The 15,535-nt window shown below is 36.1% G+C and overlaps 1 protein-coding gene across 5 annotated transcripts in view; it reads right to left on the reverse strand.

Moving 5' to 3' along the window:
* The window catches only part of Zfyve9 (zinc finger FYVE-type containing 9), a 218,125-nt gene that overhangs the window by 152,945 nt on the left and 49,645 nt on the right, over positions 1–15,535 (reverse strand). For 2 of the 5 annotated variants that reach the window (XM_074080129.1, XM_074080125.1), the window contains exons 3-5: positions 9,240–9,344; positions 8,979–9,029; positions 2,328–4,423 (exon numbers count right to left, since the gene is read on the reverse strand). In XM_074080129.1, coding sequence (XP_073936230.1) covers positions 2,328–4,423; positions 8,979–9,029; positions 9,240–9,344 — 2,252 coding nt within the window. The remainder of the gene's footprint in view (positions 1–2,327; positions 4,424–8,978; positions 9,030–9,239; positions 9,345–15,535) is intronic. The other 3 variants (XM_074080130.1, XM_074080128.1, XM_074080127.1) reach the window with 2 other exon arrangements.

The following is a 15,535-nucleotide window of genomic DNA, read 5'->3' on the forward strand; positions in this document are numbered from 1 at the left end:
AACATCATTCTGAGTGAGGTTAGCCTCGCTCAAAAGACCAAAAATCGTATGTTCTCCCTCATATGTGGACATTAGATCAAGGGCAAACACAACAAGGGGATTGGACTATGAGCACATGATAAAAGCGAGAGCACACAAGGGAGGGGTGAGGATAGGTAAGACACCTAAAAAACTAGCTAGCATTTGTTGCCCTTAATGCAGAGAAACTAAAGCAGATACCTTAAAGCAACTGAGGCCAATAGGAAAAGGGGACCAGGAACTAGAGAAAAGGTTAGATCAAAAAGAATTAACCTAGAAGGTAACACCCACGCACAGGAAATTAATGTGAGTCAACTCCCTGTATAGCTATCCTTATCTCAACCAGGAAAACCCCTTGTTCCTTCCTATTATTGCTTATACTCTCTCTACAACAAAATTAGAAATAAGGGCAAAATAGTTTCTGCTGTGTATTGGGGGGGGAGCGGGAGGGGGTGGAGTGGGTGGTAAGGGAGGGGGTGGGGGCAGGGGGGAGAAAAAAAAGAAAAAAAACAAAACCAAGGATTAGTAAAGTTACATAGTGAATCTAGATATGATATCAGACCTCACATTCTTTTTAAAAATGTAAAATCCCCTTTCTGCCTCATTAACAACTTTTGTTAAAAAGACAAATTAAAACTTATATTATTAGCTAACAGAATTTCAGGAAACCTAAGGAATATTAATTATTCTTATAACCTTGTCATGGGATTGTAAGGGACAAGTGTGAGGGGAAATAAAATGGCAGAAATGTCCCTAGGATCAAATGGCAACCCTGGGGATATAAAGGGATGAATGGCAAAAGTAACTTTGCTGTAGATAAAGGAGATAGGAAAACATACTTAAAAGCAAAACTTAGGGAGACTGAGAAACCATCTCCTTCACACACATGTGCTGAGGCACAGTAGTTTCTCTTCCTAGATCAGGAAAAAAAGATAAAACATGCCTAAAGTCAGACATCTAAAGGGATGCCATCTAGACCACTAAAAGGAGTGAAACATAGCAAACTTTCCCAAGATAAACAAAAAAGGGATTTCACTAGAATAATGAGTGTAGTCATAAAATGTACATGACAGGTTTCAAGGACAAGATAGACTAATGAGAACTTCTTGGAATGTCTGGCCTGGTAAGGATGGAGGGTAGCCAGATGGTCGGGTTCAGCAAGAAGTTAATCAAACAGCCAATTATAGCTACAGCTTCAAAGTAGAGTAGGGAGGAGTGTCTAAAGTCAGCCCCTATCATGAACTTCAGCCACCCTTTTGGCTTAGCTCTTTCACTAAGTCCCACCCATCAGGGTGCTTTCTTATCCTTTCAATAAACTTTGTTCTTGCTTTACTCATAACTCTTGGTCTGTGGCATAAATCTGCTCTCTTAACTGCTTGTCTGGCACCTTCAGTCATCGACGACTGTACCAGGACATGAATTCTGGAGAACAATAATCTAGTCCAGTATCAGGTTCTCGAGCCTCCAATTCTAGTTTCTATTAAAGTGTTAAGAGAAAAAAGACAAATCTATGTGTTTGTCTATACAAAGTCCCAGAATATTGGTACATGGCAAAACTTCTACACAAAAAAGTAAGATGGATTCTACGTATTACAGTCAATTTTTCAAAAATTACAAAATATGAAAACAATCACAAATATTTCCTAAGCTGAAAGAACTTCCTCTTTTCAAACTACCCCATTAACCAAGTGTCTATTAATACAGAAACCACAAAGTTAACACTTCCTCAATTTTCATGTCCTCATAAAAACTGATACACCACAAATCCTGGCAACAACAACAAAAAGTTACACTCACTATCTAAGAATCAGCAAGGACATGTTTTATATAGAAACTCACTAGAACTGGGTTTTCAAAAGCTATTTATGCCAAGCATGGTGACACAGCTACTGGGGAGGCAGAGGTAGGAGGATCACGAATTCAAGGCCAGCCCAGGCTAGCTAAACCTTATCTCAAAAACAAACTAACAAACAAAAATGCTGTGAATGTGGCTCAAGTGGTAGAGCACTTGCCTAGCATGTGCGAGACCCTGGATTCAATCTTCAGAATTGAAAAAAAAAAAAAAAAGCTATTTATAATATTATCTCAACCAGAAGTATCTTTACCCAGTACTGCCTTTATTGACCTTTTTTTGAGATGGGTCTCACTGTGCAGCCCTGTGTGAGCCCTTAAACTCACAATATTCCTGCCTCAGCCTCCAGAGTGCTGGGATTACAGACATGCACAGCCATGCTCAGCATTTAATTAATTTGTAGTTGAGCGCCATAAAATAAACACGCTAGATTTCTTACCTGATACATGCAACTTACCTTCCCACATGCTCTGCAATGATGCCTCCTTTTAGTGAATGTAAACCGGGCTTCACACTTCATGCAATTTGGAGCTTGGGAATCAGGTACCCATACTGGAGCCACCTCGCCCAGAGTGGTAAATGGCTTTCTGACAGAAATTCCAAACTGACCAGCTCTGAGATCATTATCTGGGCTATCTGGAGCTAATGCAAGGCATGGCCTACTGGAGAGCTCAGCCTCATAACTTTCTAAATGTTCCCCATTTGTATCTGCAATAGAAATATTTCCCAAAGATGCACTGCATACATTGGTTGCTGGGTTTTCCCCTAATTTTGCTTTTCCAAGAATATCATTTTTGTTTTTAATATTATTTCCATTGTTTGCAGGAAAGTCATTTTGCAAATGGTCTGATAATGGCTTTGGAATTTGAAGTTTAAGATTAGAAGGTTGCTTGGGTCTTGCACCACCAAAAGGAACACTGATAGATTGCAGGTTTGCTACTATCTTGGGGGAAGACTGCCCAAGCACTGATGGAACTTGACTACAGAAATTATGTAAATAATTTTTCTTCATGAGGTCTCCAGAGCTGTTTAAAAGTAGTCCACTAACCTCGGTGGCCTCATTTCCTCTCTGTTCATAAATATTTGAATAGCATTCTGATTTGCTTTCCTCTATTTCCTTTTCTTCTGTTACTGAATCTTCTTTGGAAGGTAAAGTCTTTGGAACAAAAGAAACAATTGGGCTCTGCATTCCATAGGAATCACATCCATTAGATAGGGAATTTGCTGCTGGTGTATCTACAACAGTGGATAAATCACATCCTGCACTTTCATTCATGTAAGTTCCTTTGAAATCTAGACCTGCATCTGCCATTCCAACACACTCTCCTCCACTCTCATCATTAGTGTCCTCAGGCTGACTACTCTGTAAGAACTTTTGATGTTCTTCATTTACTTGGCTATCATTCGTCTCATTTAGTTTAGTCAATTTCCAATCAGTCATCTCCTGAGAGACAGAAAAACGATCTGTCATATTAAGAAATTCTGTAGTGCCAAGAATTTCTTCATGCTCATAAACTTCCTTTTCATTAGCCATAACTTCACTAGGCACAAGACAATCTGAAGACTCTTCACAGTTATTATCCCTTCCAGATCCATTAGGCATGTCTGGTTTGAGACACAAAGGTAAAACAGACAAGAGGGTTTCTTCAGTTGTTCTCTCCTCTGTTGACTCTTTTTTTGTCAACATCTCCTCACTCAAATGGGAAAAGGAGTTTGGACTCCCTAGATCCATCCTAGGAGAGTTGTTTTTCTCATCTGACATATAGTTTTCCTGCTTTTTATCATCAGGACCTCCATCTGTTCCCTGGGATGAGATCACTAAATCAACTGTTAAACTTGTAACAACAGACATGGAGGGGGCTCTACCCATATTTTCATCATCCTTTAATTGTGAAGGGGAACAGATACTGGGTAGAGTATCAGAAGAAATAGTACATAGATGGTTAACAGAATCCCCCTCCGTTTTTGGTCTATTCAATGGATCCATTTGTTTCTCTAAGTTCATGTCTTTTACAGTGGATCCATTCATGCTAAAACTAAGTTGATTAGTTTGTCTGTTTTCATTATCCAGTGAACAACTAAGAGAATCCTCAAGGGATTGACTATTGTAATTACTACAATCCTGAAAATCACTTGGTAATGTCCTTTTATCACAGTTATGCATGACAGCTACAACAAGAACATTGTTCTCATCTGGCAAACAAGTTAGGTTTCCACATTTTTTCTCTCCCACTTCAATAGCACTGCATTGATCATCCTGACTGTAGTTTCTCTTAATTAACTGATCTTCTGCAATGGCACTTTCATCAATCCACATAGTGGCAATCCCTGAATTTAAACCACAGTGCTGTCCGTCAGCACAATTATCTTCTCCCTCCTTGGTCAGGGGAGCTGAATGAGCCAGAGAGAAGACTTTCAGCTGTGACTGTGACTCATTAGAAACAACAGGTTCATCCACACTGGCCAATGCAGGGTTAAATGACAGTCGGTGAGAAGAGGAATCTAAAATCTTATTCCACTTTGTGTCCAGTAAAGTAGGAGAAATTGTTTCATCTGAAAAAAATTAAAATAAATTTGCTACTGACACTGAAAAGTTACTATGTGATGTTAATCAACATTTCTAGTTATACTCTAAAAATAAAATATTACTAAGATATGAAGATTATCTAAATTTTGGGCTATGAATGTGAAAATATATTTAATACAATTTTCTATAATTATGCCATCAAATGATAGTATTTCAGGATATTTCAAACAACAAAAAGAATTCTACCGCAATCTACATGATTAAACTGAACCCACCCCAAACCCAGAAGAGGGGAAAGCACCCTTTGGATTGTCCATGTTCAAGTCAGGACAAGGACTAATCTAAGAAGGGGAAGAAAAAAACCACAACAGTAGTGAGCACAAAGTAACTGAGTAGAAAGGAAAATGATGGAATTTCCTGTGGAGACTAAATGCTCCATAATCTAAGTCATGATTGGGATGTGTGGGTTACACAGCTGTCTCCATTTGTCAAAACTGTATAGGTAGCCAGGCATTCAAGCACATGCCTGTAGTCCTAGCTACTAAGGAGGCTAAGGTGAGAGGATTGCTTAAGCCCATGAGTTGAAACCCTGTTTCAAAACAAAACAAAACAAAAAAACTGTACAGTTAAGTTCTATGCATTTTAGTGAATATAAAGATTATCTTTAGGAAACTTTTTAAAAATAAAACCAGACATGGTGGTGCATTCCTATACTCCCAGCTACTTGGAAGGTGGAGATCAGGAAGATCACAGTTCAAGGTCAGCCTAAGCAAAAAGTTATTGAGATCCCATCTCAACAAATAAGATGGGCATGTTGGATCACACTTGTAATTCCAGTTATATGTGGTATAGGTAGGAGAAGCATGGTATGAGGCCAGCCCTGGGCAAAAACACAAGACTCCATCTGAAAAATAACTAAAGTAAAGAGAGCTGGAGGTATGTCTCAAGTGGCAGAGTGCTTGCTAGCACAAGGCCCTGAGTTCAAACTCCGTACTATACCATCTAAAAAAAAGAAAAAAAAAACTTAAAAAAAATGAAACGGAGTGAGGTATAGAAGAAGATATAAATGAAACAAAACAGGCAGTATGTTGGTCACTGTTAAAGATAAGTGATGGGTACACTGAGGTTTTTTATACTATTCCCTTTAATTTATATATATTTAAATTTTTTCCCATTATAAGTTATTTTTTAAAGTTTGCTACAGTATGAAATTCTGTAACCATGTCATAATACATTATTAACCACATTCATATTTATATTATCTGAGGACATTTGGCAAAAAGTATTATCTTATTAAATCACCTTACTTACAACCTATCATTAAGAATAATTTCATGTAACATTGCTATTTACTTTTTAACAGACCATAACTACAATAGCTAAGTTATTCTCCCAATTTATAATGCTATTGTTTATGTCAAAGTAAATTAAAGAAATAAGAAATAATGCACTTAGTGTCTTTCCTGCACTCTTCCTCCAGTAACTGACAATCATGATGCTGAAATCATACAGATGTGTTCATAACATTCATCTTTAATGTACTCACGGCACCTGTTGATATCTTTATTAAGGAAATGGTTTATTACTTTCTCTTTCATTCACTGAATAATTTCTAAAAGCAGAAACCATTTCATCCCTTCATTGGAAATCCTCACTCTGCAAAAGGCTTAATACATGGCAAGCACACATACATATACTACCATATGATAAAAACATTGGTTTTGTGACACATGAAAATTAAATGATAACTAGTGCCTCTATAAAGTACATAATCTAGTTGGGAAGATAAGATGTATATACAATTCATATGACTACCTAATTAGTAGCAGAGAGTAGCATATATATTTGAAAACTATTATGTAAGAATAGAAAATAAGCCAGGAATGGTGGCTCATAACTGTAATCCTTGGGAGGCAGAGATCAGAAGAATCACAGTGAGACCCCATCTCAACTAATAAAACACTGGGTATGGTGGAATCATCCCAGCTACATGAAAAGTATAACTAAAAGTATCATGGTCCAGGCTGGCCTGACCAAAAAATGTGAGACCCTATTGCAAAATAACCAAAGCAAAAAGGGCTGGGGTGGTTCAAATGGTAGAGCACTTGACTAGCAAGTTTGAGGCCCTGAGTTCAAAACCCAGCACTGCCAAGAAAAGAAAAGAAATTCAGAGGAGAAAGAAAGAAATTCAGAGTAATGTAAGTGAGCTTGAATTTATGGAGGCAGAAGACACTGAACTAGGCTTTAAGACATTTAAGTTTGGAAAAGAAGCCTTTGTAAGTAGGGGAATGAGGAAACATACAGCTTAAACAAAAGGATTTAAAACAGCAATAAGTAAATCAGTTTGAACTGAGAAAATCATTAGCATATGGAAGTCATGGAAAAAAGCGACAAAAGGCAAAAAGTAAAAGCCATAAACCTAAGATTGTGTAAAGAATGGTTTTAGTATCCTCTGAGTTACTAAATCCTAAATTTAAATACAAATTCGGGCTAGCAGAGAGTTGAGATTTAGACTATGGACTTCCTTTAAAAGATGAATCATATTTCCAAGCTGGTTCCTAGAAATAAGCAAAGATATACTTCTTATAAGAATATTTAATATTCAAACAGGAATAATCAGGTTTTTATATTTTCATTATTCAGTCACCTAATACATAGGTATAATGTTATTACCTAGTGTTATCACAGACCATTTGTGGTTTATTTCTTATTTAAAGAAGGAAATAACATAACACAAAATGAGAAATCACTTCATTTACTCTCTAAGTTGGTAGTTTTTAATGCGACTGATACTGAGATTCAAAAAAACTAGTTCAAACTGTGTATGGCAGTACCATGTCTATAATCCTAGCACTTGGGGGACTAAGGCAGGGAGATAAACAAGTCTGAAACCCTCAAAAAATAAAAATAGAAACAGTTCAAATAAAATAAAAAGTAGTTCAATTAAGAAAAAAACTAGTTCAACATAGTTACAACTGAGAAGTGGGTTTGGAAATCTTTCTCCTTCTAAAGGAGTTAATTTCTGTGAGCAAGTACTGTATTTGCTAAGATATTTATTTTTACAGATTCAACAAAAATGTACTGTAAAATAACTATACACAAAGTACCCTACTAGAATCTACAGCAGTCTACTAGCCAGTGGTATTCTGGAACCACAGTATTCACATGATTAGGCGTAACATGTATCTAGTTATCTCTTGACTTAAGTAACTGCAATACATATAGGGCTAAACTGAAAAAGAGTATTATGAAAATATTTGTATAGATGGTTGAATCTCAGAGGATAATGTACCTTCTGGATAGTTATGTACAAAGCCCATTGAAATCCAACAAAATCCCAAATCATTTGATTTCACATTATGTGAGTCAAGAAAAAGCCTAGGGAAATGATCTTTAATGGAAAAACATGAGAAAAGTAGGATATTCCACATATCCTTTTTTTCCCTCTCTTTATCCCCATGATCCCATATTCTAATTCAGGTTTATTCTATTACAGACTGAAAGTAACAGAATCAAAACTATTCTCACAGGACATGTGCAGTAGCAGAGATAGAAGAATCATGGTCTAAAGTCAGCCCAGGCAAAAGTATAAGATCCTATCTGAAAAATAACAAAAACGAAAAGGGATGGGGTATGGATCAAGTGATAGAGCACTTGCTCCGATGTCAAAAATGCCAGTACCACCAAAAAAATAAAAACAAAGAATCTAATCTCTTTCCAACTACTATCAAAGAATAACCAGAATCATTGGGCTGTAGTGAAGGTATACAGACTCCTAATTAAAATCCTCATTATTGATTGACTGATTGATTTTTGGCAGTACAAAGGTTTGAACTTAGGGCCTTCAACTTGTCTAGGTACACACTCTGTCACTTCAGCCACACCTCTAGCTATTTTTATTTTTAGGGATATTTTTTTTTTTTAGATAGGGACATTTTTGTCCTGGGCTAGCCTCAGACTGTAATCCTTCTAACTATGGCACCACAAATAGCTGGGATCAGAAGCATGAGCAACCACACCCAACTCATTGATTGAGATAGGATTATGCTAACTTTCATCTAGCTGGCCTCAAAACACAATCCTCCCAATAGCTGCAATTACAGGAGTGGCCACTGCACCCGCCAAAAGTCTGTTCTTTATATGGAAATATATCATTTCTGTAAATTTTTTACATGTCATTTCTGTTAGAAAACATAGGGGAAATACGGTAAGATGAAAGAGATTTACTTATGGCTTATCCATTCAAATCAAATTGAGAGGGGAGTTGAGAGAAAAAGCTTCTATAAATGAAGTGAATCTTAAGCAGTTTTTTCTAGACTGAGGCTTGAGAATGTGTAATTTAATTAACCATCTTTGCAATTACTCAAAAATGTAAATCTTTTAACATTAGGTTTATAATATGTCTTTACTTTATTGAGCAATCAATATGGATGAAGCAATTTTTCTTAGTGTCAGAAATCCAAGAACACATTCTAAAGCTTTTCTTGGAAATTAACTAACTGTCTGTCCTAGGGTAGGGAGAGAGCTCTAGTACCACACTACCTGGATCCTAACTCTGCCACTTAGTAGCAAGTAACTTACAGGAAGTGGTAGCCTCTGTGCCTCTATGCTCATCTGTAAAACAAAGAAGGTCTACATTCATGAGATTGTTTTAAACATTAAATGATACAATCCATGTATTGACACAGTGCAAAAAATAGCATTTCTTCCTCTGGAAATTATATATTATTATTATGATTGTCATTAAGTCTTCAGGTCTGATTTTATTTTTTTAAGTACTATGTCCCCTTATTCTCACATTCTATCATAAATCCAAATAGATTCTCCAATGTAAAGTTTTACCTTCGTTTTGTTCAAATTCATCTAACACCTTGTCCAGGTTGTAAGCTTCTGCTTGGAAGTAATTCTCCATCAGTAGGGAAACAGCACTTAAGAGACTTGTTAAACCTAAAAAATAGATCAAGTTTGTATTATACTTTGAGTTATTAAAATATAATTTATAAATCTTAAGAACATAAGGGTAAAATCTCTTCTAAATCTATGCAGACAATGGTAAATAATAAAAGTTGTCATTAACAACTTAAAGATTTAAGATCTTTAAGTTAATGTGGTTTAGAAACATATAAGCTGACAATCATCAAAATACACTTTTGATGGATTTGGTACAGAATCCTCTGTACCTGTGGATTCTGCATCTGCAGAATAAACCAACCACAGATGGAAAAAAATTCAGAAAAAACTGCATCTGTACTAAACACATACAAATATTTTTTTTGTCATTATTCTCTCAACAGTACAGTATAACAACTACTTACCTAGAACTTACACTGTACTATCTTATAAGTAATATGTATGTAGATGATTTAAAGTATACAGGAAAATATGCACAGATTAGTGCAAACACAATATCATTTTCTATAAAGACTTGAGTATCCATGGATTTTGCTATCTGCAGGGGTCCCCCATGGATACTGAGAGACAGCTGTAGAACTGAACATAGAAGGCAGACTTGTTCATTCAATAGAATACGCTTCAAAAGTCAAGTTTCAGGTGTTGGAAAAGCAATCATTTTGACTGGGATAAAATTACATTTCTATTAGAAAAGGAAGCTTTCAGAACTTTTGTCAAATGGGAAATGACTGGAAAGCTCAAGCCTAGCATAAGGGTATTAGTTTGAAAAATTCTAATAATAACTCTGGTTATTATTCTTTTTAAACTTCTTCATTCCAAATACTGTTTCTAAGCTTCCCTTAATGTTAACTGATCAGAAGCATCCTCTGGGCATATATATTACGTGTGTCAACTATTTAACAGAATGCCAAGAGTGCACAACAGGTGTTAAGTAAATGCCAACTATTACCCATCCCCTTTTTTCATCTATTATCAGGATTTCCATGTTTATCTATTTCCTTAATTTCTCAACATTTTCTTTTCAAACTGGAAATCATGCTTAGCTTCTTAATTAGTATATATGGAAAGGTGGTCAGATTATAATTTCCCCAAAAAATCAAGTAAGGAAAACATGAAAAAGAGGGAAAATCAGAAATGCAATATCCTGTCATTACAAAGTTTAAGTCAAAAATAAAAAGTGATGAATCTTCTTTGATATATAAAGATAAGGTTTCTTCTTCTCTGAAGTGTATTTTCTCTCCGTTTACAAATAAGAAAATAAACACAGGGGATTAACTGACTTTTCAAGTACTTCCCCAAGATTATTAATTTAGTCAACTTTTATTTGTTATTGTTGGTTCAGGTTAGGTTATCTAAGTTTCAATAGACAAATATGCTACATAATCAATGAATAGCTTTTATAAAATCTTTTTTACCTAATTATTTACAGTTTGGAATAATTTTCAAAAACATGACATTTCAGCCAGGTGTTGGTAGCTCATACCTACAATCCTAGACATTTGGGAGGCTGAGATTGGGAAGATCAGGATTCAATGCTAGCCCACACAAAAAGTTCATGAGATCCTATCTTAACCAGTAGCTGAGTACAGTGGTGCATGCCTGTCATTCCAGTGATGGCAGAAATAGAAGGATCATGGTCCAAGCCAGCCTGAACAGAAAGCAAGACCCTATCTCCAAAGTGACCACAGCAAAAAGAGTTGGAGGCATGACTCAAGTGATAGAGAACCTGCCTAGCAAGAATGAAGCCCTGAGCTCAAACCTCACTACCACTGGAAAAAAAAAATGCCATTTTGTTTTGATGAAGACCACACAATTTAGACAACTGCTAAAAGCAAATGAAATTTCTCACCATACCCAATCTAACACATGCAATATACACCTACAATACTTAAAGGAATCTTAGTCATTATGTAAAAATATTAGTAAGCCAATAATCAGACTAACATATTTATTATACACCTACTGTGTAGAGGGTACTGTAATCAAGTCAAATCTCAGACATCATCTGTAACATCAAGAAGCCTATAATTTAATGGCAAACAATATTAAGAAAATTTAAATAATAATAATTATTTTAATAACAACTTGGTACGAGAGCACCAGGTGCTCTATGATTAATTTGCCAGATAAAATTAACAGATAAGTGGTACAGAATAAATATTAAAGAAATTTGAGTTATTTAAGTTTATCATTCTTATTTGAGCTTGAGAGCTCAAACACCACTTTCAAAAAGAAGTATTCTCTAAAACTCTGGAAAGGTTATGACTCCCCTTATTATCTCTCATAGTACTCCATTCTTTTCCTTTAAACCATTTATCACCATCTATAAACATATATCAATGTGAATAATTGATTCATGTCAAGCTTTCCTACAAGATTTCAGGAACCACCAAACCACCCACCAGACTGTGTCCAACATGTAGCCTAGTGATTAACACAAAACCTGATTGTGTACACACTGAATTAATATTCATGAAATGAATAAATGAAGAATGTATAAATACGTAGCCAATAAATTATACTAAATTCTAATAAAAATTACTAAGTTGGCCAGGTGTGGCAGTACATACCTATAATCCCAACACTTGGGAGCCTAAGGCAGGAGGATTGCACATTGGAGGTCAACATGGCTATATAGCAAGACTGCCTCAAAAAAAAATTACTGATTCAGGCAAACATCAAAAATGGATGCTAAACTATTAGGTAAATGTTTTGGTGAGAAGAGAATATTCACACTGCCTCAGACTATCATTCTACAAATGAATAATTAATTTCAAGGCAGGAAATAAACATTTATAATAAAGAGGCATGACAATTACCATCTTAACCAAATGATTTAATTTAGTATCACCAATAGTTTAACAATGAGAAGTACAGATCATCTATACAGTATTCTTGCCAAAAATATAATGTATGAAATGGAAATATGAGACTTTTTGAAACTGTCCCAGGAATGGGGGAGAGGAGGATAAAGGAGAATGATGGGGAAGAAATTCAACTACTATATATTTTAAGAACTTTGATAAACGTCACATTGTACCCCCAGTACAATACTTTTTTTAAAAGATTAAAAATAAAAGAAATGAAAGAAAGATGTAGCTTGAAGTTAATCTTGAGGAGATGATTAAGCAAATCTATAATGCGAGGATTCTTTAAGACAAATGACTTGAACTCTTTAAAAAAATCAATGTAAAAACATAGTTAAAATAAGTATGAAAAACAAGATTATTCTAAATTAAAAGAAACTCAAGAGACTAAAGGGTCAGGCATGATGGTTCACACCAACTACTCAGGAGGCAGAGATCAACAGGATCCCAGTTTGAGGTCAACCCAGGCAAAAAGTTAGCAAGACCCCATCTCAACAAACAAACCAGATGTGGTGGTTTATACCTATAATCCCAGCTACAGATAGGCATATGTAGGACCGAAGCCTGAGATCCAGCCACAGTCAAAAAGAACAAGACCTTGTCTAAAACATAACTAAAACTAAAAGGACCTGGAAGCCTGGCTCAAGAGGTACAGAGCGTGCTTAGCAAGCACAAGGCCCTGAGTTCAAACCCTAATACCTCCAAAAAAAAAAAAAAAAGAGAGAGAAAGATATTAAATATTCAAATGCCAAGCATGAACACTGACTGGATCCTAAATCAAGAAAACACACAGGAGCAGAGGGAGTAACTCAGGAGACAGAACACTTGCCCAGCATGTGTAAGGCTCTGAGTTCAATCCCCAACACCACACTAACCATACACACATTTCTCGGCCTCCAGATTCCACCTGTGCCTACCATGTTCCCCTTTGTATTTCCCTTCCCTAACTTTTAATAAACTCCATTGACACCCAAAAAATAAAAAACCACACACAAATACATATATAGTAAAAAAAAAAATGGGGGGATTTGGGGAAATTTGGACATGAACTGTACATTTGGTGAACCAATAATCATTTTTCTTGGATGAACTAATGTTATCCTGATTTTGTAGGAGAATGTTCTTCTTATCCTTAGGAGCTGCCTCCCAATGTAGTTAAGGAAATATTACCTGCAGCTAATTTTCAAATGGTTTAGAAAAAGAAAAGGCACATGAGAGTATAAGAGGGGAGAGTTGTAAAAAAGGGTAAATATTGATAAATCTAGGTGGAAGATATATGGATCTTAAATGTGCTTTTGTTTTCTTTTTTTTTCCTTTTTCTTTTATTATTCATATGTGCATACAAGGCTTGATTCATTTCTCCCAGCTGCCCCCAACCCCTCCCTTACCACCCACTCCGCCCCCTCCCTCTACCCCCCCCAATACCCAGCAGAAACTATTTTGCCCTTATTTCTAATTTTGTTGTACAGAGAGTATAAGCAATAATAGGAAGGAACAAGGGTTTTTGCTGGTTGAGATAAGGATAGCTATACAGGGCATTGACTCACATTGATTTCCTGTGCGTGGGTGTTACCTTCTAGGTTAATTCTTCTTGAACTAATCTTTTCTCTAGTACCTGTTCCCCTTTTCCTATTGGCCTCAGTTGCTTTTAAGGTATCTGCTTTAGTTTCTCTACGTTGAGGGCAACAAATGCTAGCTAGTTTTTTAGGTGTCTTAGCTATCCTCACCCCTTCCTTGTGTGCTCTCGCTTTTATCATGTGCTCATAGTCCAATCCCCTTGTTGTGTTTACCCTTAATCTAATGTCCACATATGAGGGAGAACATATGATTTTTGGTCTTTTGGGCCAGGCTAACCTCACTCAGAATGATGTTCTCCAATTCCATCCATTTACCAGCGAATGATAACATTTCGTTCTTCTTCATGGCTGCATAAAATTCCATTGTGTATAGATACCACATTTTCTTAATCCATTCGTCAGTGATGGGGCATCTTGGCTGTTTCCAAAACTTGGCTATTGTGAATAGTGCCACAATAAACATGGGTGTGCGGGTGCTTCTGGAGTAACCTGTGTCACAGTCTTTTGGGTATAAACCCAAAGAGTGGTATTACTGGATCAAATGGTAGATCCATGTCTAGCTTTTTAAGTAGCCTCCAAATTTTTTTCCAGAATGGTTGTACTAGTCTACATTCCCACCAAAAGTGTAAGAGAGTTCCTTTTTCCCCGCATCCTCGCCAACACCTGTTGTTGGTGGTGTTGCTGATGATGGCTATTCTAACAGGGTGAGGTGGAATCTTAGTGTGGTTTTAATTTGCATTTCCTTTATTGCTAGAGATGGTGAGCATTTTTTCATGTGTTTTCTGGCCATTTGAATTTCTTCTTTTGAGAAAGTTCTGTTTAGTTCACTTGCCCATTTCTTTATTGGTTCATTAGTTTTGGGAGAATTTAGTTTTTTAAGTTCCCTGTATATTCTGGTTATCAGTCCTTTGTCTGATGTATAGTTGGCAAATATTTTCTCCCACTCTGTGGGTGTTCTCTTCAGTTTAGAGACCATTTCTTTTGATGAACAGAAGCTTTTTAGTTTTATGAGGTCCCATTTATCTATGCTATCTCTTAGTTGCTGTGCTGCTGGGGTTTCATTGAGAAAGTTCTTACCTATACCTACTAACTCCAGAGTATTTCCTACTCTTTCTTGTATCAACTTAAGAGTTTGGGGTCTGATATTAAGATCCTTGATCCATTTTGAGTTAATCTTGGTATAGGGTGATATACATGGATCAGTTTCAGTTTTTTGCAGACTGCTAACCAGCTTTCCCAGCAGTTTTTGTTGAAGAGGCTCTTATTTCTCCATCGTATATTTTTAGCTCCTTTGTCAAAGATAAGTTGGTTATAGTTGTGTGGCTTCATATCTGGGTCCTCTATTCTGTTCCACTGTTCTTCATGTCTGTTTTTGTGCCAGTACCATGCTGTTTTTATTGTTATTGCTTTGTAATATAGTTTGAAGTCAGGTATTGTGATACCTCCTGCATTGTTCTTTTGACTGAGTATTGCCTTGGCTATTCGTGGCCTCTTGTGTTTCCATATAAATTTCACAGTAGATTTTTCAATCTCTTTAATGAATGTCATTGGAATTTTGATGGGAATTGCATTAAACATGTAGATTATTTTTGGGAGTATCGACATTTTTACTATGTTGATTCTACCAATCCATGAGCATGGGAGATCTCTCCACTTTCTATAGTCTTCCTCAATCTCTTTCTTCAGAAGTGTATAGTTTTCCTTGTAGAGGTCTTTCACATCTTTTGTTAGGTTTACACCTAGGTATTTGACTTTGTTTGAGGCTATTGTAAATGGAATTGTT

The sequence above is a fragment of the Castor canadensis genome, chromosome 7 (genome assembly GCF_047511655.1).
Source record: "Castor canadensis chromosome 7, mCasCan1.hap1v2, whole genome shotgun sequence".
Taxonomy (NCBI): domain Eukaryota; kingdom Metazoa; phylum Chordata; class Mammalia; order Rodentia; family Castoridae; genus Castor; species Castor canadensis.